Source organism: Balaenoptera musculus, chromosome 7 (genome assembly GCF_009873245.2).
Source record: "Balaenoptera musculus isolate JJ_BM4_2016_0621 chromosome 7, mBalMus1.pri.v3, whole genome shotgun sequence".
Classification (NCBI taxonomy): Eukaryota; Metazoa; Chordata; class Mammalia; order Artiodactyla; family Balaenopteridae; genus Balaenoptera; species Balaenoptera musculus.
In genome coordinates this window covers 23,838,533-23,864,498 of record NC_045791.1, presented here as the reverse complement: position 1 = coordinate 23,864,498, position 25,966 = coordinate 23,838,533, and the positions used below count along the sequence as shown (strand labels likewise).

The 25,966-nt window shown below is 37.1% G+C and overlaps 1 protein-coding gene across 1 annotated transcript; it reads right to left on the bottom strand.

Moving 5' to 3' along the window:
* Positions 1–22,786: 22,786 nt before the first annotated feature.
* Positions 22,787–24,016, bottom strand: LOC118897814 (Y-box-binding protein 1-like). Its single transcript, XM_036857178.1, has one exon. The coding sequence runs from the start codon at positions 24,014–24,016 to the stop codon at positions 22,847–22,849; it is 1,170 nt and encodes a 389-aa protein (XP_036713073.1). The 3' UTR covers positions 22,787–22,846.
* Positions 24,017–25,966: the final 1,950 nt, after the last annotated feature.

The window sequence follows — 25,966 nt, the reverse complement described above, 5'->3', positions numbered from 1 at the left end:
ACTACTACCTGTATTATCTCTCTTTTTCGCAAGCAGCAGTGTGGGCCCAAAAGATAAGGAAGACAAATTTGTAATTAAATCTTCTGTGAAATGGAGAGCCACATCTATGACAGAGAGAGAGGGAGAAATGTTTGTACAGGGTTGTTCATGGTCGTCAAAATAGATATTTTGTTTGCATTAGAATTCTCTGATAATTACTTTTTAAATGCTTGTAATTGTTTTAGAGCTCCGCTGCCACTCACTCTTGGAGAGAGTCTTTAGTAACTGCACAGGGTGCATGAAGCATCAGAGAGCTACCAGAACTAGTTAAAGAGATGCTTTTATAACATAAATCCAGAAGCTTTCTCTTTAAAACTCTGAAGCAACTAATCTGTCACTCCCACTGACCACTCAAGTCAGTGGGGGGAAAGTCAGTTAAACTGGTTCTTTGGCTGAAGGGAGTGAATGTTCATGGGTATAATTGTGGCTTCAGCTGGAAAGTGACTGACTGTATTCATAGTACAGATGCTGTAGGTAAAGTGGAAAAAAGAAGCAATTAGATGGATGGTTCAGATTTGTAAATGCATTTATCTGACTATTTGGGTAACTGCGTTAGTGTTCCCACTTAGTTATGCGTATGAAGACCCAGCCTCCAATAGAGAGGTTTGGGTAAGGGCAAGGGGGTGGAGGAAGTAGCCAGGGAGCCATGAACTTCAGTGAAATAGGAACCAAAAGTCAACAAAAGAGCAGAAATGAAAACACATCAGCACAGAGAATGAAAAGCAAACAGAATGGACCAGAATAGCTTAAATTGAAGCAAAGGTCAATAGGATTGAGGTGACTGGTAGAAAAATAACACACCTGTTTCTCCAAATTTTCTCCTTCTCCTCTTTTTCATATTATTTCCTTTTCTATCTAAATTGTCCATAAGGACACATAAGGCAAACAATTCATATACAACCTTCAAAGCAACAATTTATACTAGAGTGATTAATGTTTACCAAGGTCTTAGTTTTATTTTGATAGAGCTCTGTCAAAAACAATTTTAGAGAGTAATTCAGTAAATGCTCACATGTAGATATTCTATTAATAATTAGCATATTAGGTAGCAAAAAATTACATCTATCTATCTTATCTACCTATTTACCTACCTACCTACCTTTCTCCTCAAATGTATGTATTAGATGAGAAAGCAGCCACTTCAGAGATGCTGTATTTAAGAGACAAGAAGAGTCTTCTTTAAATAAACTGATTCTCAGTTTTGATTGCTTTTTCAAAATATTTCTCTTGGGGACCAAGCACCTAATACCACCTGTCAACCCTTAATTTTCTTCATACAGATTGTACTCTTTCATTAATATATGGCTTAAATATAAACAAACATAGTTTATTGTTAATTTCATAATCTTAGATGAATTTTGGTTGCAAATCTCATTCTACCACTAACTAATTGTATGATCTTGGGTAGATCTTTTTTCAGTCTTTCTATGCCTCAGTTGCTTTATTTGTAAAATGGGTAAAATATCCACAGTATAGAGTTGGAGTGAGGACTTAATGATACTCAATAAAGGACAGATACAAATGCATGACTATTTACTACTTTTCAGTGCTCACAGGAGATTCATTATACACTCTGTTCAGTGCTGGTTATTTATCACATGTTCCATCTTCCCTACACATTAGCTTCCATAAGGCAGAGACGGCTTGCATCTCAGTGGTCTGTTTGTGCTGTCTGCCTTGTCCCGTAGTACAATTCCATACAACATTGCATAAATGTTCCCTCTGCCTAGAATTGCCTCCCCTTACTTTGCATGTTAAAAACTCCTTTTCCTCATTCAAAAATCACCTTCAGCTCCTCTTCTATGAAAGTCTTTTGATCCCCTCAGCAACAGAAGCACTCCTTGCCCGGTGCCTCTATTGTCCCTTGTCTATATCCCCTTTGTATCCATCAGCCCATATGTTTTATGGGTCCAGTTGTCCCACGGGGAATGCACTGAGTCTTTTAAAGCTTTTTAAAAACATTTTAATATAATTAATTATAAAATTAAAAGCTAATACTTACATAGTGCTTCTAAGTACTAGGTAATATTCTAACTTCTTAACATATATTAAATTATTTACCCCTAAGGCAACTCTGTGTTATAAATATTATTACTGTCCCTATTTTACAGATGAGAAACCTGAGGATCAGAAAGATTAAGTAGCCTTCCTAAGACCACACTTTGGGTAAGTGATGGAGCTCATTCCATGGTTTGGATCAAGAGCCCGTGTTTCTTACCTCTTTAATCTAATGTGTTTCTGTCTTTTATTACCTGATACATAGAATGTTTTATAGGTTTCGGTTGAAAGAATGAATTAAAACAAGGAGTTATGGGTGCACAGGCACAATCAACTAAAGAAAATTCTGCCCTGATATAGTGAGAAAGTCTAATAAAATACGCTCAGTGTGTGGTTGAAGTAGGCTTTAAAACATTCTCAATATGTGGTTGAGACAGGGGTTAGAGACTTATTTTTTATCGTGCCTTGCCAAACTTGTGATGGCATATTTAGGAAGCAATCATTATTTCTCTGCTGCTTACCAATATTGGATCAGACAAATGGGTAGCTCAAGGATGTCAAGTTAATGGAAGCCAGGAACCAACAGTTGTACATATAGAGGAATTCTGGCTTGTTGTTTTCATAATATTTGGTCTGAATTGCCAGTGATTTCTGGCGTGTGTGTGTGTGTGTGTGTGTGCGCGCGGGCACACATGTTTTACTACACAGAAGTTCTTCTATTTTGCCTCTTAGAGACCTAAAAGAAGAATAATTTTGTCAGAAACTATTAATTAATGTGTATTGTTGCCCTAAAGGATTTTACAGTGTAACTAGGGAGAGGAGACTAAATCATATGAATCAATTAAAAAAGAAATGAAATCTTCAGCTAACATAATGCTGGAGTCTGGTTCCAAACACAAAAGGAGATCAGAGGAGGGAGGAGTCTTCACGGAGGAGAGACTCTTAATCTATTTCTTAAGGACATGTCGTGTTGGGTCAGGGAGAGAGGAAGCAAGGGAGGAAATAAGTGGCATGGTTGCTTGACAGGTTTCAGAAATGAAGCAAAAGCACTCACGAAGGCAGAATTCTATATTTGAGGGCTATAGGTATTTGAGTCTGTGTTTGACACTTAGTCAGAAGCCAGACTGTTTTCAGGACATATTTCACAGATGTTTCGCAGAGAGAGCTGCAAAAAGGTTGTCTTTCACCACTGACAGTAATTATAATAATTCTTTGTACGGCCAGTGTTTTGAACCCGAGTCACTACATACTTATTTTATTTCCATCACTTTGAAACACTGCCACATTTTCTTTCTCTTAAACTAAAATTTTTTTAAAGCAGATATTAAATGAGCACAGATGGTGCAGGCAGGTTCCTTAGGGCTTGTTAACTAGATGGCAATTCCTAAATCTTCTCACAATCCAGCCAGCCAAGGGAGAGGAGGAAACAGTTGATCAATAGTGACATAGCTTTACAGAGGGCTAAATAAGAAAAAATAGACTTAAATTGTACTAAGACTTTATGTTAGACATACAAAGGAATTTCTTGATGGCCAGGGAAGTTAGATACTAAAATAGGATATCAGTGCAGCTAGTGGAATCGCTTTTCTGGAAAAATCATTGAACACTGAATAGACCATATGCTCCAAAGTGTTTGTTCACTGACTTGCCTGGCTCGGATGGCAGACCTCTTAGAATCCAAGCTTCTATGTGGTATGACTCGATTCTGTACTTTGAGAGAATGCACTCCCTTCTACTTATCACAGGTTCTCATATATTCTAATTTTTAAGTAGCAAGATCCATGGCTGATTGCTTTTTTTAACAAAGCTAATTCTCACATAAATATAAATGTAGATATAGACATAATGAAAAACATGTGTGTGTATATATGTGCACACACGCATACATTTTTGAATGTACAAAGAAACAAAGTATTCCTAACGTAATAAATATGAATTCATTTAAATCATTTATCATAAAGCATAATTACTGACACTTCGACCCTTGATTCATGTTTGAATTGATTGAATATGTTTTTAACACCCACCAAGCTCTCAGACTGGGAAAAGGCTGGTTGATAAATGAAATACGACACAGATCTTGCTTTAAAGAATGTTTTAGATCCACACAGTGTTGAAATATGTGTAGGTCAAAATGGTTAAATGTAAGTGATTATCAGTTGGCTCAACCTCATACACCCTAATGGAGGGGAAATGAGACAGATACACCCAGAACAGTTCAATCATGGTAGAAGAGAACACATGAGTAAATGTTTTGTTGAATATTAGAGACAAGAGTGCTCAGAAGTTCAAAGAAAACAGAGATCAATGGAGACTGCAGCAGTCTGGGTAATAAATGTTCATTGATCTGAATTGACTTGAATTGTTTGTCCAGTTCTGTTGAGACAAATCTTGCTTTCCACTTTGGGGCCCTATCTCTCCCTGCTTAAGGGTCTAGATACCAAAGTGAGTAGTAACGTGGCACTTGATTCAGTGAATCATTCAACAGAGTATTTCCATGGCAGACACTGGTGCTAAGTACCTGGGGGAGTATGAAAAATAAATGAGGTCTGATCTCTGCCCTTGAAGAGCTTCCAAGTTTGTTGATTAAATATGACTGAATACATGGAACAAAGTTAAGAAGCATATAAACACTATTGAGCGGTGTGATTCAGAGAGTCACACTAGAGTTGAATGGGGAGAGAAATCATTGTGGACTAATGTGATCAGTGAAGGCTTCCCAGAAGTTTGATTTATCTAGGTATCAAAGAATGGACATACATTTAATTGATAGAGTAAGGGCAACAGTGCACTTGATAACTGACCACAAATCTGACAATAACTCTTTTCTGGAAATAAGCTGAACGTTTTCAAACTCTATTTCTGAAAAACGGTTGCATTTTTTCCTATGCACGGTTCCATTCAGTATTCATTCATCCAGCTATGTTGAATACAATTAGTCTAAGTTCAGTCACACATTTTAGTGAACTTAATTTTTTTTTTTTTTACAGTGCTGTGTGACCATAAAAGTTCAGTTTCCAGAGAATTTGTCTTTGATGGTATCTTAAGAAGCAATTGTATAGGATTCTGAATAAAGGTTTGTAGTCAGTAATGAAAGGGAAGAAGTACATTAGGGACTACGAAAGACCAGTTATGAAGCAGCAAAAGAAAATTGGACAACTGATTAGATCAGGGGTCCTGAATCTACTGGTATCTATTCAGGGCTCAAGGTTGATTCTAAGAACCTTGGTAAATTGTTAACAACTGTTGTTTCTAAAGGATTCCATAATTACCTATGTGTCACTGAGCTTAGTCAGAACATCAGTGAGACTTAAATATTCTATTACATGATGGAACAAAACCCCAATTAAAAAACATACATCAAATCAAGTAAGAAATTAAAAGATCAGAAAGTTGGTGAGAGATGAGACAATATTCTCTATTGAGGCAAGTCAGGAATCCTATTCAATGCTGATCATGTTTGCCCAAGTGAGTCTTAGTAACTGGTTCCCCCAGAGAGTTCCACTTACTTTGGTTTTAAGCATAATCCTTTAAGCCAGTTACATTTCAATAACTAAGTTTGTATATCATGATTGCTTTCAATTTCATTTTTCAATTTACCTCTTTTTCTGTACTTTTTCCATCTTCTTTCCACCCACGCAAATTTCTTTATAAACACTTGTTATACGCAAGCTACTCTCTTAGGAAATACTTAGAGACAAGGTCCCAAATAACGAATTTATACTTGCATCTGTAATCATGGAAATAATTTTTTATTAAATCCTAGTATAAAACAGTCATCCCAAGATGTGCACATATGTCTATTGGATATAAAGTACACATGTTTCTATTGGATATAAGGTGCCCACGTGTGTCTGTTAGATAATCTTGCTTATTTTACATTAGTGCACACAGCTCCATTAGTGTTTCGAAGACAGGATAAAGTTAGCTTCCTGCTCATTACAAAGCAGATGTAATTTAGAAATACAGACGTTTATTAAAGAGGAAGAATACTAAGTTTCTCCCAATTTTTAAGGGTGAAAGAAAGAAATATGCTCAAAAAATGGTCTAAGTCCAACATCATTAATATATTCCCATACTGTATAATTGAAGAGCCTCAGGACTAGATGTCAAAGCACAGACTCACAGCCAGAGTGCCTGGGGTTGTATCTGTCACCTCCACTTATTAGCTTGCCTTGTGACAGTTATTAATCCTTTATGAGATTTTGTCTTTTTGTCCATAAAGTGGGCTTAACAGGTATACTATCCATTTTATATGGTTAGTAAATGAAGGTACTATTAGATAGTGCCTGGAGTATAGTAAATACTCAAAAGTTATTATCAATGTCATTCAAAGTATTGTTACTGTTCTTAGCAACTCCTCCTAGTTCCTCAGTGTTTTCAGTGTCCAGTCAGAGTGGGAGGCTTGAGGATGAGGTTTTGTAAGGTGAAAAAATGATAGAGATTAAAGAATTTTTTGAGATGGTTGGCTACCAATGAATAAAAAGGACTTGTGTTTCAGTAGAGTTTGTACCCCTCAGCATCGCTTGGGACTGAGCCTAAAAAGGAGCAGGTGATTAATAATAATACTGTTCGGTTCCATAGTGCTCGGAACTCTCTTTCCTAAGGAATTTGTTCATTTTTCCACATGAAAAAGTTATGAAGAAATAATAAAATACACAGCATTTGCTTAATACTTACTGTTATAATGTAATTTTAAATATATTATTTCTTTTGCCTCTCCTCTGTAATATTAAATGAGGTATGAAAGGGAGAATACCTAGCATCGTGGTAGTTACCAAGTTCACTCTCAGTATAATGATAGTTTCCTGCCTTCCTTTCTAGATGAAAGTCAGAACCCAGAGATAACACAGAAGGTACTTCATAAAGAGCCCTGTGTGTGGAAGAAGGATGTCGTGTCCCAGTTTGGGGCCATGTAGACATTTAGGCTTTCAGAGGAATACCATAAGCTTATTTTTTTAATTAAAAAAATCAAAGTTAAAATTTTCTTCTATAAATAGTCCAATATGGTTTTTTCTACAAGCAATCCCACACTGAATTAGAAATCAGTACCATGTGTATACAGCTATCATATTATTTTTCCATTTTACAACTGAATCAACTGTGGCCCAGAGAGTTAGAGGGACCCCAGTAGAGATAAAAGCTATTGTCATGAGTTATTTGTATATTCAAACTATTCTGGTTAATTTTTTTTTTCTTAAAGATTTAATTTTTATTTATTTTTGGCTGCATTGGGTCTTCATTGCTGCGTGCGGGCTTTCTCTAGTTGTGGCGAGCAGGGGCTACTCTTCATTGCGGTGCACTTCTCCTTGTGGTGGCTTCTCTTGTTGCGGAGCACAGGCTCTAGGCGTGTGGGCTTCAATAGTTGTGGTGCGTGGGTTTAGTAGTTGTGGCTCTCGAGCTCTAGAGCGCAGGCTCAGTAGTTGCAGTGCATGGGCTTAGTTGCTCCGCGGCATGTGGGATCTTCCCGGACCAGGGATGGAACCCGTGTCCCCAGCACTGGCAGACAGATTCCCATCCACTGCGCCACCAGTTAAGTCCCTCTGGTTAATTTTGGGTAAATAAAAATAATTAACTGTTTTTCAAAATATACTGTGTATCTGTATGTGTGAAATCCCTGTACCTTGGGGATATAAGCAAGGATTGGATATCTCAGAATGCAGTAACTCAACATAATTCTCAATACCTCCATCTGCAAGGAAAAGCAATACTTTCTTTTTTTTTTTTTAACATCTTTATTGGAGTATAATTGCTTTACAATGGTGTGTTAGTTTCTGCTGTATAACAAAAGTGAATCAGCTATACATATATCCCCATATCTCCTCCCTCTTGCGTCTCTCTCCCACCCTCCCTATCCCACCCCTCTAGGTGGTCACAAAGCACGGAGCTGATCTCCCTGTGCTATGTGGTGGCTTCCCACTAGCTAGCTATTTTACATTTGGTAGCGTATATATGTCCATGCCACTCTCTCACTTCGTCCCAGCTTACCCTTCCCGCTCTGTCCCAGCTTACCCTTCCTCCTCCCTGTGTCCTCAAGTCCATTCTCTCCGTCTGCGTCTTTATTCCTGTCCTACCCCTAGGTTCTTCAGACCCTTTTTTTTTTTTTTTGATTCCATATATATGTGTTAGCATACGGTATTTGTTTTTCTCTTTCTGACTTACTTCACTCTGTATGACAGACTCTAGGTCCATCCACCTCACTACAAATAACTCATTTTGTTTCTTTTTATGGCTGAGTAATATTCCATTGTATATATGTACCACATCTTCTTTATCCATTCATCTGTCGATGGACACTTAGATTGCTTCCATGTCCTGGCTATTGTAAATAGAGCTGCAGTGAACATTGTGGTACATGACTCTTTTTGAATTATGGTTTTCTCAGGGTATATGCCCAGTAGTGGGATTGCTGGGTCGTATGGTAGTTCTATTTTTAGTTTTTTAAGGAACCTCCATACTATTCTCCATAGTGGCTGTATCAATTTACATTCCCACCAACAGTGCAGGAGGGTTCCCTTTTCTCCATACCCTCTCCAGCATTTATTGTTTGTAGGTTTTTTGATGATGACCATTCTGACTGGTATCTTTTACTGTCTCCACTTGTCAACTAACATCTGTAGTTAAAACTAACTCTAACCGTTCTGACCAGTTAAGAGTTAGAATGGTTACAGTTAGTTTTAACTACAGATGTTAGTTGACAAGTGGAGAGAGTAAAAGATACCAGTATGTAAACTAATGTTTCTCATCCCATGCTGCACTTCCACAGCACCCAGGGTACTCTGTAAAAGAACCAAGGCCTGGCTCCAGTCCAAACCAATTAAATCAGGATCTGCAAGGCTGAGGCCAAGACACTAGTAATTTTTAAGCTTCCTCAGAGATTCTAATGTGCACCCATGATTAGAACCACTGCCTTAGAGAAGAGATCATCGAAGAAATAGTGGGGAGTAGAGAAGGATAGTTTCTTCAAACTGACACTTAGGGATGTAGTGGTTTCCTTTCTACCAAATAACTGTCCACAATTTATAAATCCCGACGCAAAGGTAGAGAAAATTATGAAATTCTTTGAATGTATTTCACAAGGCTTTATCTGCTATACCTTTCCTTTATTCTCTTAGCAAATTGCCAAAGGGCAGTTACTCTGTGGATATGAACCATCTCCAGTTCCACGCTCCACACTTTAGAATCCTGTTTACCCTGAGACTAGTTGATGGAGTGAAGATGAAATTTCTCCCCAGAGTTCTGTCATCATATTTGCATGAGTCATCTTTTTTGGAAAATCCAGCTGATTATCAAAGAGCATCAGTTTTATTTTAAGATTTTGGTGGATTGTCTCTTTCCCTCTTCAGATAATCTTTAGGTTTCAGCTGAGAGCACCTGGAAGAAATGAAGGATTTGGGGATAGTATTTTATTTAAGTGATGGTGACTTAAGGTAGGAGGCACATGAAGGGGGAAAAGGAAATCTGTCAAGTATAGGACCTTTCTTCAAAGTGTACCTAAGGCTCATAATGGCTGATTCAATGATGGTGATGTATTTTAATGAGATTTACATGACTGAGTTTCTTTGCCCCCTGGAATATTGATTCTTGTTTGTAACTTCGTCTTCCTCCAATGAACTTTCTCCAGTGAAATGATTGCTCTGCTTCTTAAACAATCCAAGGGGAAAGGAAAAAAAAATCCAATAACTGAAGGAAATTTGATAGCCTGTACCATGATAATAGTCCTATACCTATCATCTAGATGAATTTTGATGTGCTGGGGAAGAAGGGAAAAAAATATTTTTTGAAAATTATTTTTTCAGCCGATTGTAGTTGAGTCTTTTTTTGCCAATGAGTGAAACATAGCAAAGAGACGTACCTATACAGAGTCCTATTACTCAAAGTTTTAAATAAGAGAATAATTTTTTTCATTTAAAAGTCATGAAAACTTTAGAGAGGCAGAATATAATTATCACAGTATGTATCCATCCATGTCACTGAAATTTTATACCATGCCTTTTTATTCTTCTCCTGACTGATTCCTACAGTGGTAAGTATTTCTACTTGGGAAATAGTGGGAAAATGGAAAGAATGTCAGTATAAATACTGTATTAGTTAAAATTAAAAACATTTATAGTTGGTGTTAGCATAAGTGACAATCAAGTGCAGAATGGCTCCTTTGATAATTTCTAAACAGCCATAATAACACAGAAGCTCCAGTGATTTGTTTTTCCCCATTAGAATTATCTCCACATCTTCATCATTTATAGATATGACCTCCCAAGACTAGGAGGCAAAGTGGCATGTTCTTCTATATTAACAAGATATGTCCAACCAAACTAATTTATTAGGATTTGTTCAGACAATTAAAACAGTATTTCTCTCTGCGTTCCTCATTTTTATTTTCTATCTTAGCAGAAGCATCCATTTTATCTAACAGTATAAATCCACCATTTAACTAGCTGTGATTGTGAGTAATAAACATTTTTCTGTTTCTGTTAACTTTTTTCTTCTTTCTGTTAAAAGGACAGACGTAAAAGGAGAGAGAAGCATATTGATCTAAGTATTCTCATCTTTCATTATAAAGCATAAAATTGTATACATTTATTCAGAAATATTTATTAAGAGCGTATTATATACTTGCTGCTATTTTAAGTCATGGTTTCAGAGCAGTGAACAAAGTTGAACAAAAACCCCTTCCCTCGTGAAACTTACATTCTGGTACTATTTTTTTAAATGGGAGGTAAAGTTAAAGGAGTTGAAGACAACAGGTCTCAAGAGAATTGTTAAAATTAAAAGTATGATGTTTAAGGTATGATGCCACATCATAGACAATAATAGTATTGTTAGTAGTAGTTGGCTCGAACTATGGGCCATGAATTACTCATTAAATAGAGCTTTTTATTTAATCTTCACAGCTTCTTATGAATGTGGTACTTTTAAATTCTCATTTTGCAGTTAAGAAAACTGAGAAAGTTTCAGCAACTTGCCCATAGGCACATAATTAAGAGGGACCCCACCTCATAGAGACTGAACTTCAAATCTGTGCTCTTTACCCCTTCAGTTTGTGGCTCCCTTGTGTACAAGGATCCGAACCAAGGTACAAAACTAAGTATTTTCAAATGAACCTAGTATTTCACCTGCAGTGCCAGGTTTTAGTTATTTTAAATATTAAGAAAAAAATTAATTATTGTTAAAAATCATATAACAGATAAGGACATGGACAATTAGATGAAGGGCCCATATCTTCAACTCTTGAGTGTCAAAGAATTGTCCAAATCATTGTCATTATTTTAGAACCCAATAATATAACACAGAGCACAAACTTTTTACACAGCTTAGTACCGTATGAGATAAGCGTACTGTGTTTTTCCATTATTTTTCTACTTACAATTCAAATATTAATTGAGACTCTGATCTAAAATTGATTATTATTTATATTGCCAATCTGTACCTTTCAAATAAGATTGTTTCATGACCTTCATTGTATTCTCTCTTCTTGCCTTTGACTTACAGAATGAAGTGAGGGGAAAATTATAGAATGATTATGATTCATGTAATAAATGACCTTTGCTGGGCAGCCCTGGTGTTAGCCAACTCTAGTATTTATCTCAAATTAAGCCCCATTTCTTTCTTCCTAGTGGGAATTCCAAACATTTTCCATGCTTCTTTAGCCCCCAATCTAACTTCTATCATTGCTGTTCTCCCCAAATAGCATTCATTGAAGTCGTTTAACATGAATTCCTTCAATCACACATTTATTTTGAAAATGTTTCTGTATTTTTAAACATGTCATCTTTTATGCTCTTTTCTTTGACACCACATTCTAACGATTTTCAGCTATTCCTCCCCCAATTCCTTGAATTATTCTTTTTTTTCTTTCTTTTTTTTTTTTCCTGATATTTAAACAGATACTGGTGGAGTTATTTTTTTAAAGTAAGGGAAGGGCTCTGGGAGTTTTGCCTTCTTGAACACTTTTCTTCAAAACCTTCTTGGAATCTTTCATACTAACCACATGTCCCTGAATCACCCCTGTGGAACCCTCAAGTACTAAGGAACAGTTTGAATACCACTGCATCAGACCACACTCCGACGTAATCTAACAGGCTTGCCCTAACTCTTCAGGGGGGATCACAGTGTGCAATGGATTATAAAGGGCACAGTGGCAAACCCTGGCTTGAGCAGGAAGCCAATCCAATTACCCAGGAGAGATCACCCTATAACAGTCCCATCAACAGAAGTAATCTATTTGGGTTACCCAGTCATTCAGTTTTGTTACCATGTGCCATTTGCTTTTTTGAACTAAAATTCTGCATGGTTCTTCTCTATTAGATTCTTTCGAAACCAAGTTGAAGTTCTCTTAAAAGTAGCTGATCCGAAAATGGTATATGTATACAAAGTAGGGAGAGGAACCTATTGATTTATGCTTGCTTCTTGCAGTTTATTCTGAATTTTCTAAAAATTTGATTGCTGTATTTCCCTGCATTTGCAGGGATCATTTCAGTTAACCAAGTGGATTTTCATCTAGCGGTTAAACTGATCCTGTGAGGTTGGTAAAACAGGAGGAAATCAAGGTGATGTCAGTAAAAGTTGCAGGAAGAACTTAAAAGCATTGCTCTCTGTGTTTATTCAGCTCAGTGGTTTTGCCTCCACAAGAAAGAATTGTTTTACTGGCATTTGCGCGTGTCCACAATAATGTTTCTCTTGCTTGTCTCACTTTTCTGGAATACGATAATACATCATTGATGATTTCAAAATGACACTGAATCACGAGAAAAGATAAAATATGTCATTCTTGTGTTCTCAAAGAAGGGAAAGTTATATGATATGTATTTTAGAAAGTAGCTAAAAATTTAGCTTTTCAGGAAAAAAGCTCTGTTCCTTGAAATTCACATCTATGAATATATTGACTAATAGTGTGTAAATGAATTGTATATTTTTTATATTGATAAGTAATGAGTTGTCATTTATTACTTGCCTATTATTCATGAAGCTAGACATTAACCACCAAGCCTGACAATAACTCCAGAATTAAGTATTAATATTTCTGATTTACAGGTGGAGTTTGTATTTTTCTTCATGTTTCTCTACAGACTTATCTCTTTTTTCCCTTCAGTTTATCCTCCAGTTTATCCTAAGCTCTTTACCCTTTTACCTAAGAAACAAATCCTTCTGGAATCTGATTTCTCTCTGCTAAAATATTATTTTTCCTGATTCAACTGCACTTCCAAACTACCTTCCCTTTATTGCTAGTATCACAAAACAGGAGTATCTATTCCACCATGGTTTCACAGTACACTCGGCCACACCACACCATCTGGTTTTCCACAGTTCTACTCGATTGATACTGCTCTCTTAGAAATAACTGGTGGCCTTTTAATGACGTCTTCATGACTTTAATTCATAAAATTATTGAACACCACCTTCTACCTTTTTTAATACCTGTACTCATCTACTTCTATAAAGTACAAGTAATATCTGTACTTCCTACTTCTATAAATTTTCTGTTGTAGATGCCTTGTAGCTTCCTCCTCTAATTGCTTAAGTGTAAGTTCATCCTTTATTTGAATATCAACCTTGTCTATTTTTGCCTCACACTTTGCCCTTGAAAGTATCATCTACCTTCAGAGTTTTAACTTTTACTTTTAAGTTCATGACTCTGAAGTCCGTATCATCAAGCCTCGATTCTTAGCTGGTACCTAAATATCTCAATGTAACCAGGCTGACAACTCCACAGTCACAACCAGAAGTGACGTCATTACCTTCTTTTCCAAGCCTTCTTGTTTCCTTTTACTCAGTTTTGAGTCACCATCACCTTTACTCTCTGATTCACTTTTTAAACTCTGTCATTTCTCTCTTAACCACACCACTTGTTTCAGTGATCTCTCTTTTCTTCCCAATGCTTCCCAGGACTATTATAATAGCTTCCTAATTGGTGTATTGATTTCCAGTCTCTTGTTTTTTCAATCTGTGATTTATATCACCATCATATTTCTCTTCTTAAACAAAGAGTAAAGTTGACAATTTCTGTTATCAAAAGCCTACATTGTTTATCTCTTCTACATGTTTATGTATAACTGAATCACTTTGCTGTTCACTTGAAACTAATACAACATTGTTAATCAACTATACTCCAATATAAAATAAAAAGTTAAAAAAAAAAAACCTACATTGTCTCCTATTACATAGAGAATGAAATACAAATTATTTGGCCTACCATTTAAGATTCTTTCTTATCAGGTCACCAAAAACTTCCCTACCTACCTAACTTCAGTCATCAGAGTCTTTAACTACTAGCCCTTAAATTGCACCAACTTTCCTATCTCCCTGATTTTATTTATATTCTTTTTTATATGATTTGATTCCCTTAGCCCTTCTCATAGTTCTCTCTCTCACCTTTCTCACCTTCCAAGACCTAGTTAAATCTATTTCTGACATTCACATACTTTGACCCTGGCCTAGTGCATATTGTGTTGAATGAAACTGGATAAAATAAATTTTTTTTCTTGAGTACATTTTGAACAGTGGAAAAAACTTTTTTTTGTCTGTCAAAGTGACAAATATCAACTCTAGGAATTAGTTGCCAATGGAATAGTTGTGATTTTAAAAACACTTTAAGGAAGACTATAGTTAATCTCCACCTGGAACCTTATAATACTACAAATAATAGTTCATCACAAACTATTTTTCAAATGTATTAATTTTGAGATACTGATAAGGAAGTTTCAGAAAATGAAATTTAAAGATATATATACATATATATAACTACAATGACATATTTCTATCTATATCCTTAATATATTTGAGGTTAACAGTAAAATTGCCTGATTATACAACCTAATTTATATGTTAAAAAGAAGGTTGCTTTCTACATTTTAGAGCTGAGTTTGAAGTTTGAAAATGGTAGTAAATATACACTGAGATAGAGTACACTCTGACAGAGTGAAGTTTTGTCTTGCCATGAAAACTTGGTCTATCTTAAGTTTCAATAGCTAACTCTGCTGTACTTATAGTCCACATTAATCACAGAAATATATACATACTTTCATTACTAAAATAGTGAATAGATATCATAAATAATAATTAAGTAAAAATAATCAATACAACTGGAAATTTTCTCACTGGCCATCCTTTTCCCCACATCATTAGGTAGTTAAAATTGATGATACCAAATAAATGATTCCTTCCCCTGAATTTTAAGTCCATGGATAAAGATTCTCCATTTGCCACTTGACTCACTTCCTTCTGTCATGCATTCATTTAATGCGTATAGTTTTAGCTTTTTACTTAGTAGGAGTAGTTTCTAACTCTGGGTTCTAGTTTTAGATGTGTCACCAAGTTATCTTGAACTTACCGTTTCATTAACCTGTAGTTCAGTATCTTCATCTATGATAAGTTTGATGTGAAGATGAGACTGTGAAGAATAAACTGCCCTTAGTAAAAATCTTTGAAATGTGAAATTAAATTGTGTGTGTGTGTGTGTGTGTGTGTGAGAGAGAGAGAGAGAGAGCGAGAGAAAGGGAAAATCAGTGAGAGCTGTAGTTAAAATAAAGTAGTTTTGACAGAAGAAGATTAATCAGCTAAATTAGAAATGCATATCTAGCAAGCAGCATCTATTAAATTGTCTTACTCACTCTCCCAGAGTACAATTTGTACAGTTACACAATGGCATTCTCAAGCAGTTACTTCATCATGCCTATCCATAGCTTGTCTTCTCATATAAATTGTCATGTGACCATTTTACACAGAACACTCATCACAGTGGGACTGGACAAGTGCTGGAAGTTGAGTTCCATTTCTCATTTGCTCTCCACGAAGTCCAAAACCCACTGATTTTGTGAAGTAGGTCCTCTTTATTGTCTGGAGTTTGGAAGCCTTGCTAATTAGCATTTACCTATAAGTAATGCAAGGGTTAGCTGACATTAAGTAGTTCTCTGTGTGATGCCTTCACTCGGTGTAAAGTTGAAAGAGGTGGTGAACAATCACTGTACAAACCATGTTTTCTGGAAATTATATTAAAACCTTTATTAGTACTTTAATGCCAGAATCGTGTTTCCATTTGTCTTGGCAGTTCTAATCTCATTTACAGGAAGTTTAATAGCAGTTTCTAAAACAGTCACTTTCAAAGCATTCAGAACCCTCCTATGCTGTTAATCCTCTCCCTCTCTATTTCCCATTTCAGAGGCCCTTCTTGTTCTAAGGGAGCCATAACCCCATATCCCCAGTGGGGAGTTGGGGGTTGAGGATGGATAAAGTGAAGCTAAGAGAACTGGGAACACATTCCCCACAGTCTAACTTACACCATTAAAACCACTTCTTCCACCAGTCATAATTTGTCATTAGGGCTCCATATCCAGGGTTAGACCTTTTGTTTTCTACCACTAAGTCATCAGAATTCCTTCCTAGTTGTGTGCATTAACTTCTAGCATTCTTCCATCCCCATTCCCTGAGACAAGGTTGAATTTTGTCTGAGCCCCATGTTCTCACCCTTCTGTGTTCCAATTAGCAGCTAACAGCAAAGGACCACCCTGCCCTTTTTATTCTCAGAAAAGACCCACCTCTACCCTTCCTCAATGACTCATCTCTATCCATCTTCATGACTCCCTTAAGACTCACAGATGGCTCCCTGTTTACCTGCCTCTCTAAAACTCCAGGTCTCCTTCCTTCCTTATTTATTTATTTTTGAGAAATTCCTCATTAATGAATGTTTTCCCTATTGCAGTAGCCTGAATAAAATCATCTCCTTAGCTGTCCAGTGCAGCATTGCAGCATTTTATCTTTTACAGCTGCAGCAAAGTTAAAATTAAAACAAAAAAGGAGAAGAAGGTTGTCTAAAACACACATGCAGCCAAAAAGATCTATATCTTTTTTTCTCCATGGAACTTATGAGGCCGCTCTAATGGCATAAAGAAATATTTCACTGAACTGGCAACATATAGAAATATGGAAAACATATTATTGCATATGTATTTGTGGCATTAGATGTTAAAAGTATAAATACATGAGAAAGAAAAGACTTAAGGAATTTCACATATTAAAATAGTATACTGTAGTTTGAAAGACATATACACTTTTTTTTCTGAAATTAATGAGCTTTAGCAAGTTTTAATGCACCTTGAACAGGAAAATTGGGAGAAAATCTTGCTAACTATAGGGGGCTTATGACTTCTTTTCAAACTGCTTTATAGGTTTCTGAAATGCATCATTAATATAAATGTTTAGTAGGCATTTTTTTGAAATCTAATGTGGAAGAGATGATTCTCTGTTTAAAATATGTATCACTAGTACTTGGCATAAGGTAGGGATTAATTAGATTGAAGCAACAAAGTACTGTAGAAATCCATTAACTTCAGTGAAAGTTAGGAAATGTATAATGTTCTTATCTCCCATCTTAAAAAAGTATATCCAATTTGCCATGTAAGAATAGCCACCTGAGAACAAATTGTGTTTGGGAACGGCCTCAGTGGAATTATAAAATTACTAATAAGTTTAAATCTCATTACATCATTTCAGAACCTGATTGATATAATGAAAAGAGCCAATGATTAAAGATATCTAGAAATTCTAATAGATTTGATACTAACAGTACGTAATATTTTTTAGCTGAATTTTCCTTATAAATTGTTATTGGTCACCCATTATGTCCCAACTCACTATATAAATATCCTAGGGACACCAAGAAAAAAATAAATAAATCCTTGTCTTTCGGGGGTCATTTTAAACATTTGAGACAATGTTAGTAAAAGTATAAACAACAGAGAAAAGTAAGATAGGGCAATTGCCAATGATTGGTAATAGAAAGCATTTGAGAAAATTGAGTGACACGTGATATATGTAAAGAGCTAAGCAAAGTGCCTGGCATTGAGTGGTCAATACATGATATCTAGGAACATCATATTTAAATCCTAGGAAGAACACCTAGGGAAAAGGAATTTACATGCTTCTTGACTGAAAAATAATTTGACTCTGATAAACTAAGAGGAAGCAACAGAAGACAGTATCCTAAATAGTAAGAATAGAAAAAGCAAAGATATTGAGGAACAATGTCTATAACATGAAAGTTTAGAGGTTCTTAACTACATCTATGCCCTTTATTGTATTTTAAGGATAGCCATAAACTTATCCATTGCACTGGAAAACTGAATCAATGATTCTCCAAGGCGTGCTTGGGTTCGAGGTGAACTTCACAGAGTGGACATGTAGTTTGAAAATGACCCTGGAGATTCTTCTAGTTCTTTGCTATTGAAATTCACAGGATTTAGTAAACCATTTGTAGGAATAGTTGGAAATAAATAGGTATATGTAGGTGACAGAGAATAAAGGTCAGTAAATACCCATCTAAGGAGGGTGGACTACCGGCAAAGGGAAGGCAGGAGATATTTGGGGGGAGGAAGAGGTACAGAGTGGCAGAGCAGGGATACACGTTTGTAACTAGCTTTGTAACTAGGTTGGATGGAGGGAGGAGAGGGTCAAAGCAAGAAACTTTATTAGGAGACTCGGGATACTGGAAGTATCTAAAACTTAACATACTCACCTGAATATCTTCACAATTTACAACTGGCAATGCTGCCGCAGTTTATAACCCACCTCTGGTGCTCCAGTTGTCAATTGCTGAGTAACAAACCAACCCACAGCTTACACTTAGTGATTCTGTGGGTCAGATATCCCAAGAGGACACAGCAGGGCCTCAGCTGTAATGATTCAAATGTCTGAGGTGATCAACATCTAGGAACTGGAATTATTTGGAGGTTTTTCACTCATTCTGGCACCTGGGCTGGGATGACTGGAAGGGTAGCCTCAGCTGTGGAGTGGGGCACCTAATCAAGGCACAACCTCTTCATGCAGCTTGGACTTCTCAGAATGTGGGGTCTTGTGCACCTGGGTCCTATGGTGAGCGAGTGAGCGTTCCGAGAGACGCAGGCAAAAGCTTTAAAGCTCCTTCTGATCTTGTCTTGAAGTCAAAGTCATGTGACATCATTTCCTCTGAATCATATTAGTCAAAATAATCACCCAGATTCAAGGGAAATGGGCATAGACATCACCTCTAAATGGTAGAAATGTCTAAGAATTTGAGACCATGCCTTAAAATTGCCACATGTAGATAATAACAGAAAAATGTGTATAATATGAAATAAAGCAGTGTTAGCAATTGTTTTCAAAGAACCTATTTAAAATGGCATATTACTTATTTTTGATATTACTCATGCAATTCTATAATTCTCAAGGTTAGGAGGCATATAAGGGACATGAGACATTAGCAGTGCTAATAGAACAGAATTGTGAATCGACAATTAAAACCCATATTCAATTCAAAAGTCTCTTATTAGGAGCTCAAGGGTTAAAAGAGACACCATTTAAAAGACTGAAATTTCTTAGAAGTGCATGTTTGAAAATATGGCTGGCCCTGCAGCACAAAACTCATACAGATTTTAAAATGATGCAATTAATTATCCAGATGTTTCAAATATCGGTGTTTGTTATTACTTCCACAATATCACCCGTCATTTGGTTTACATTTTTCTTTACATTTAGGTGTTCTGAGTTGCAAATTTAGGTGGAGAATGTGGCTCACCCTTAAGAGAGCCCATCACCATATGTTTTGTTTGGGCATGAAAAATGAGAATAATCTAAACCTTTGCCACTGAGAGAGGTAAAGGGTTCCCATCAATGGCCATTAAGGCTGAGTAATGGGGTTTTAAAGAGACAGCTTGTATTGTTGCTCTTTAGGAACCTCGACAGCAGTTGTGCTTTAGCTGCAGGTGCCATGATCCAGCAGTGAGGGTAGCTTTGGCTCCACTCAGGCCCTTGCCTGTGTCACCACTGTTTGAGCCCCCTCTATGGTGTGCATCTGTTACCAATTCTCTTTCAAAGAACATCTGCTGCCAGAAGAGGCAAGCTTTTAATATGCTGATTTATCATTGTCAGATACAGGGTTTCATTGCTTGCATTTGAATATTGTATTTAAGGTGCTTTTGTGATTACAGATGTTTTACATATAAATTGCTTTATATTAGAAATATCATTTTTTTCAGTATTTTTAAGGAAACTTCACATTCACATGTTTTACATTTTAATATCATCTTTTGCATTGCTGAGCACGTGTGAATTGCTTTTTGTCTGTAATGGCAGTCGGTATGAGCAACAGCATCTGTGATTGTTGCTGCTTCAAAGGAGAAAATTAAGTGTGGATATAGCTCTTCTTTTCGATGGAGCCAGAATTTATTAATTACTAAGGGAAGCTTTGATTGTTATTTTATCCCCCAAAAGGACAGAATAGGTCACTATGTAAAAATAGCTTCCCACTCCATAACCTTTGCAAACTAGAAAACGGTGTCAAGTTTCACACTTTTCTCTCACTTGTTTCTGTAGTCTTAAAATAATCTGAAAGTCTTTGGTACTGTATGGTCTTTGAAATAATAGCACCATCTACTGTCAGATCCCGAATTCATTCATCGTGTAAAGGAAAAAAATGAAGATGGAGGAGGTGCTCTGAGTCATTTAATAATATGGCACTACGTAAATACTATATAACTGAAAAATGGGAAAATTCTTACTTAAAATTAGAAAATAAGACTAATGTGGAGTTCGTCATATTAAATAAGCATTGTGAAATACTTTTTTTCAAGAAAATCCATACTACAGTATAAAAATTATAGATAAGGTAATGTCCTTATTATCATCACTGTCATTATAATTTTAGTTTCCCAGTTCCTTTAAGCTTATTTTATATTCATTTAGATGACAGTGAGGGGTGGGAGAGGTGGATTTAAAAAGAGCTATCTTTAAGAAGTCCCTACCTCTCAGCAATGCATTGCAATGAAAGCATAATTGCTTCCTTTCTGCGTGCAGAGCCAGCCAGCTCTTGAGAGCACCTCTCATAGTGGGAGTTGCTAGTAGGCCTGATTGTTCCCTGTCCTCAAATCCTTTCCCCAAAGGAGTAATGTCATTTCATTAAAGAAACTCAACTGTCTGGGTAAAGGATCAGTGAAAATATGTCTCAGGGCTCTCATAAAAATAAGCTACTAGCTATTTCAAGAGCATAGTGTGAAATTCCAGACACCTTCCAACCCTCCTTCGTGCTGATTGCTTTCAGTGAGCAAGAGGCCAGTTGTCACTGTGCCTCCTGCACAGTTACTTCCTTAACCTCACAGCTCCCAGAGGACTGTTGTGCCTCCCACACATCTGTTGCAGACGGTACGTGGCTCTTCCTGCCTCTGGAACTGGCATCAAGTTATTCCATCTACAGCGGTACTTTTATGCTTTCCGTCCAGTTTACTATCTCTTTTCGAAATCAATTCAAAAGGTTTATTTTCTCTACGTGGCCTTCTGCTCCCTATCCTTCCCCCTTTCATTCTACTTTATTGTTTTTTTATTTCAAAGTGGAGCCTGAATTAAATTTCCTCCCTTTAAAAAATTTTTTATTTCCACAGTTTTTAATAACCAGTGGCCTGTGCCTAAAATGTGGAGAAAATATATATTCTCATGATTGATATTTCTTATTCTGGTCGATTTTTTTGAGATGCTACAAAATATAGTAAGTAGGAAATAAATGACATCATTAAAATGCCAACCATGATTCCATACTTAGTTACCAAATATATGTTAACTCTCTCCTATCTGCCAAAATATATGAAACACAACCCATACCTTCAGAGGCTCTTACAATCAACTAAGTATTTCCTTATCCTCTTTTTTTTTTTTTAAAGGACTTTATTATCTGTTCATCTGCATTGTAGCAGCTAGATACTGGCCAATTATCAGTTTTCTACCTAATCTAACCTTATCTCAATTATTATTGTAAACTATAGTAAAGTAATATTTTCAGATATTAACTGTGTTTTTATTCACTGGGAAAATATGATGGCTTTTTTATGCACTATATATAGGCAGAGAGTGGATATAAATGGAAAACAATAATAGTAATAATAATAAAAAATAATTAATAATAACACATTCAACTGAGTTGCCAAGTACACTTTTTTTTTAACTCATTGAAGAAAACAACAATCATGAAAGTCAATACATTCAATTCACAGGACTAGGGCTTTTCTTCTTCTTTTTTGTCTTCTAAATGAGGAAAAGGCATTTGAGAGTCAAGAAACCAAGATCCAAAAAAAACAGAGTTGTAAGATCATCAGTAGCAAGTGTATGTAATGATGATGCATGATAATTTAAGTGCTAGTTTCCCACTCAAATGGGGTAATAGATCATTTGCTCTGGGCAGGAAGGAGAAAATTGGAAAAGATGATATGGCTGGGATTCGAGTGAGGTGAGCAAGCCACTCAAATAGGGTGCAAAATTTAAGGGGTCACCAAAAAATCATTAATCAAGATGTCATATTTTAATGCAATTTTTTAATCAAAATTAATGCAAAAAATTCATCATGAATAAAATAGAAAAAAAAAATTTTTTTTTTATTATTTAAGACCTTTATTAACAGGTGCTTGCAGTTTGTTGACTTTTTTGAAAAAATCAAGCTGTAAACTTTTATTACAAATTAAAAATGAGGTTCTTAAAAATCTCAACTTGACCAGATATGAAACAATTTAAAAACCTTTAAAGGTGTATTGAGAAAAACCAGGCTTTTTTTTTTTTTTTTTTTAAAAACAGTTTGTCATTACCAAAAAGAGATGTCTTTAGGTAAAAATAATAAAAACCCCATATGCTGCATAGATAATGCAGATCGTTCTAGTTATCTGGTCAACAGGCAAAAAGCAAGCACTTAAGGTCTTCAGCTCCAATCTTTTGTTCATTTCTTATTGCTGGAATTTCGTATTCATTTCTTCTTGTTGGATGACTAAACCGGATGATGGTAGAGATGGTAAGCCAGCATTTACTCAGCCCCGCCCTGCTCAGCCTCGGGAGCGGATGAATTCTCAGCTGGTGGATCGGCTGCTTTTGTCTCTTTGCCATCTTGTGGTTTAGGGTTTTCTGGGCGTCTGCGTCGGTAATTGAAGTTGCAGCGGTACCGACGTTGAGGTGGCTGCTGACCTTGGGTCTCATCTCCTTGATTTTCCTTATCTTCTTCATTGCCGTCCTCTCTGGGCTGTCTTTGGCGAGGAGGGCCCTTGCGGAATCGTGGTCTATAACCCCGATACATATTCTGTCTCACTGGTCTACCTTGTTCTCCTGCACCCTGGTTGTCAGCAACCTCCATCACTTCTCCCTGCGCAGGAGGGTTGGAATACTGTGGTCGACGCCCATAGGCTCTCCGCATGCAGTAAGGTGGGCGCCTTCTCCTGCAGTAGGGCCGCCGCTGTTGGGCCTGGCCTTCAGGAGCACTCTCCGATCCCTCATTCTTTTCCCCACTCTCACTATTCTGGTAATTCTGCTGGTAATTGCGTGGAGGACCCTTGCGACGTGGATAGCGTCTATAATGGTTACGGTCTGCTGCGTATTTACTGCCTTGTACTGGAACTCCACCAGGGCCTGTAACATTTGCTGCCTCCGCACCCTTTTCTCCTTCAACAACATCAAACTCCACAGTCTCTCCATCTCCTACACTGCGAAGATACTTCCTGGGGTTATTCTTCTTTATGGCAGTCTGGTGTACAAATACATCTTCCTTGGTGTCATTCCTATTGATGAAACCATATCCGTTTCTTACATTGAACCATTTTACTGTTCCCAAAACCTTCGTTGCGATGACCTTCTTGTCCCCGCCGGCAGGCGCCGCCGATGTGAGGCCACCCGGGCCGCCGCTGCCCGTCGTGCCGGGCTTGGTGTCGGCAGCGCTGAGGGCGGGGGGGGGGGGGGGGGCGGCGGGCGGCTGCTGGGTCTCGGCCTCGCTGCTCACGGTTGCAGTGATGGTGACTGGGGCCGGCTGCGGCAGCTGCGGCTCCTCCCGGGATGTGATGGTAACTAGGCCGGCGGCGGTGGTGGGGCTGCTCAGGGCTCTCTGGGGTCCGCTCTCCGCTCCCGCTACCAATCGAACTCGAAAAATTTTAAATAAAGACAAAAACCCTGTGGGTGAATGAATGTCTCTGAAAGGACCACAAGTCATGACTCTATCCTAAGTGAGTCTCAGGGGAAGGATGAAACCATAGATGGGATTAGAGTGAACTGGGGAACAGTAAGCTTTTGCCTCACTCCTATCATAGACCAGGATACTGTAAGGGTTTTGGAGAAGCCATGCCTACATACAGGGCTAGTTTGTTGATTTCAAGGAAAGCCTCAAGTCCCTGACTACATCGTTGGAGAGAGTAAACAGCTAGGGGTTTTATGAGGTTCAGAAGGGCTGAGAAAGGCCAGATGAAACAAGGGTTCTGAGCCTGGAATAAGGAGAAGTTAGATGGGATGGCCCAAGTGACTGGCCATGTTATGAGCCCACAGATTTAGACTCGGCAGCAGAAGCCCAAGCTGATGAAAACACAATGGAAGAAAATCAAACCTCAATGAATGCCATCAGAGTAAGGCAGAAAGGCATGCCAACAATACCTAAGATACCTGTAAATTTCCCCAGCACCTCAGGAGTAAAACCACCTTGCCAAAAAGGAAGAAAAAAAGAGCTGTGCATTTGACTCAGTTGTTACTGTCGGTGGTGGAACATGCCACTTCAGAATATACCTCTTTGACATAAGAATTATTTTGAGCTGATTATTTTGAGAAAGAGCAGACACAGGAGAAGCTCTGAAAACAAAGTAGAAGTTACCCTTTTATGGGGGAAATTTACATTCATAAAGGAAATCTCTATTTGTAAGGTTATCTCCCTCTCTGAACCTGGAAGAGGAGAATGACAAAATCAAGAGAAACTCTTATGGATGGAGGTGTAAACTTAAATCTGCATAACAAATCTTACACTTGTTTACCATACTTTTTTTCTGGTCTCCCCACAATAACTGGCCACTCCCACACCCACTATTTTGTCTTTAGTTGAAGATTGTATTTAAGCCTGAATTCTAAGCTACTTCTGAGAGTTACTCATTTTTCTCTAGGTATCTTCCACATATACATGAGGTACACATGTTAATTCATTTATGTTTGTCTTTCTCTTATTAATCTTTTTGTTGTGGGGTTCCCAGCTGAGAACTTAGAAGGCTGGAGGAAAAGTTATTTTTTCTTACTTGACATTACCCAAAAGAGACTGAATTTTAATTGCAAGTGACTTGGAATAGAAATGGGGTTTTAAAAGCTAAATTTAGTTTTAGAAAATCTAAAACATAATAATTCTATTTGAATTTAGTAACTCAAAAATGTGTTCCTCAGAATATCAGCATCACCTGCATCATTCTTAGAAATGTGGAATCTTGAGTGCCTCACCAAGTCTACCAAGAAGAATCTGCATTTTAGCCATGTCCGTACTGTGAGGGGAAAAAAAAGCATTCTACTAACAGAAGACCCCTCCATACTAATGTAGAAATTATATATATATATATATATATATATATATAGAGAGAGAGAGAGAGAGAGAGAGAGAGAGAGAGAGAGAGAGAGGGAGAGAGAGAGGGAGAGAGAGGACATCATTTTAATATTGGGTAAGCATTATGAGAGGCCGATGCAGGTAAGGTAATATGTATAGCAGAGAAAAACTAATTTTCCCTTCACCCTTCTAGGTTCTTGGCTGAGACTCCCCTGTATTGAAAGACAGATTAACAAAAGAAAAATAAGCAGGAATTTAATAATATATATACCTCGGTTATACATAGGACATACACAGGAAAAATGAGTAGAATCCCAGAAATGGCCAAAGCCACCACCTTAAATACCATCTTCAGCTAAAAACAAAAGAAAGTGTTGGGGGTTGGGCAGGGAAGCCAGTTAAGGGATGTTAGCAGGAAAAACAGCGTAAACAGGTAAAGGTAAGCTTTGTTACACAGATTTAAGTCCATGCCTTCTCCACTGAGAGAAGTAACTCTTGATTTAGTCCTTCTTTTCTTCCTGGTACAGAGAGGGAGACACCCTTAAAATAAAGATTGCCCTTATAAATGTAAATTTCTTTATTTAGTTTTTTTAA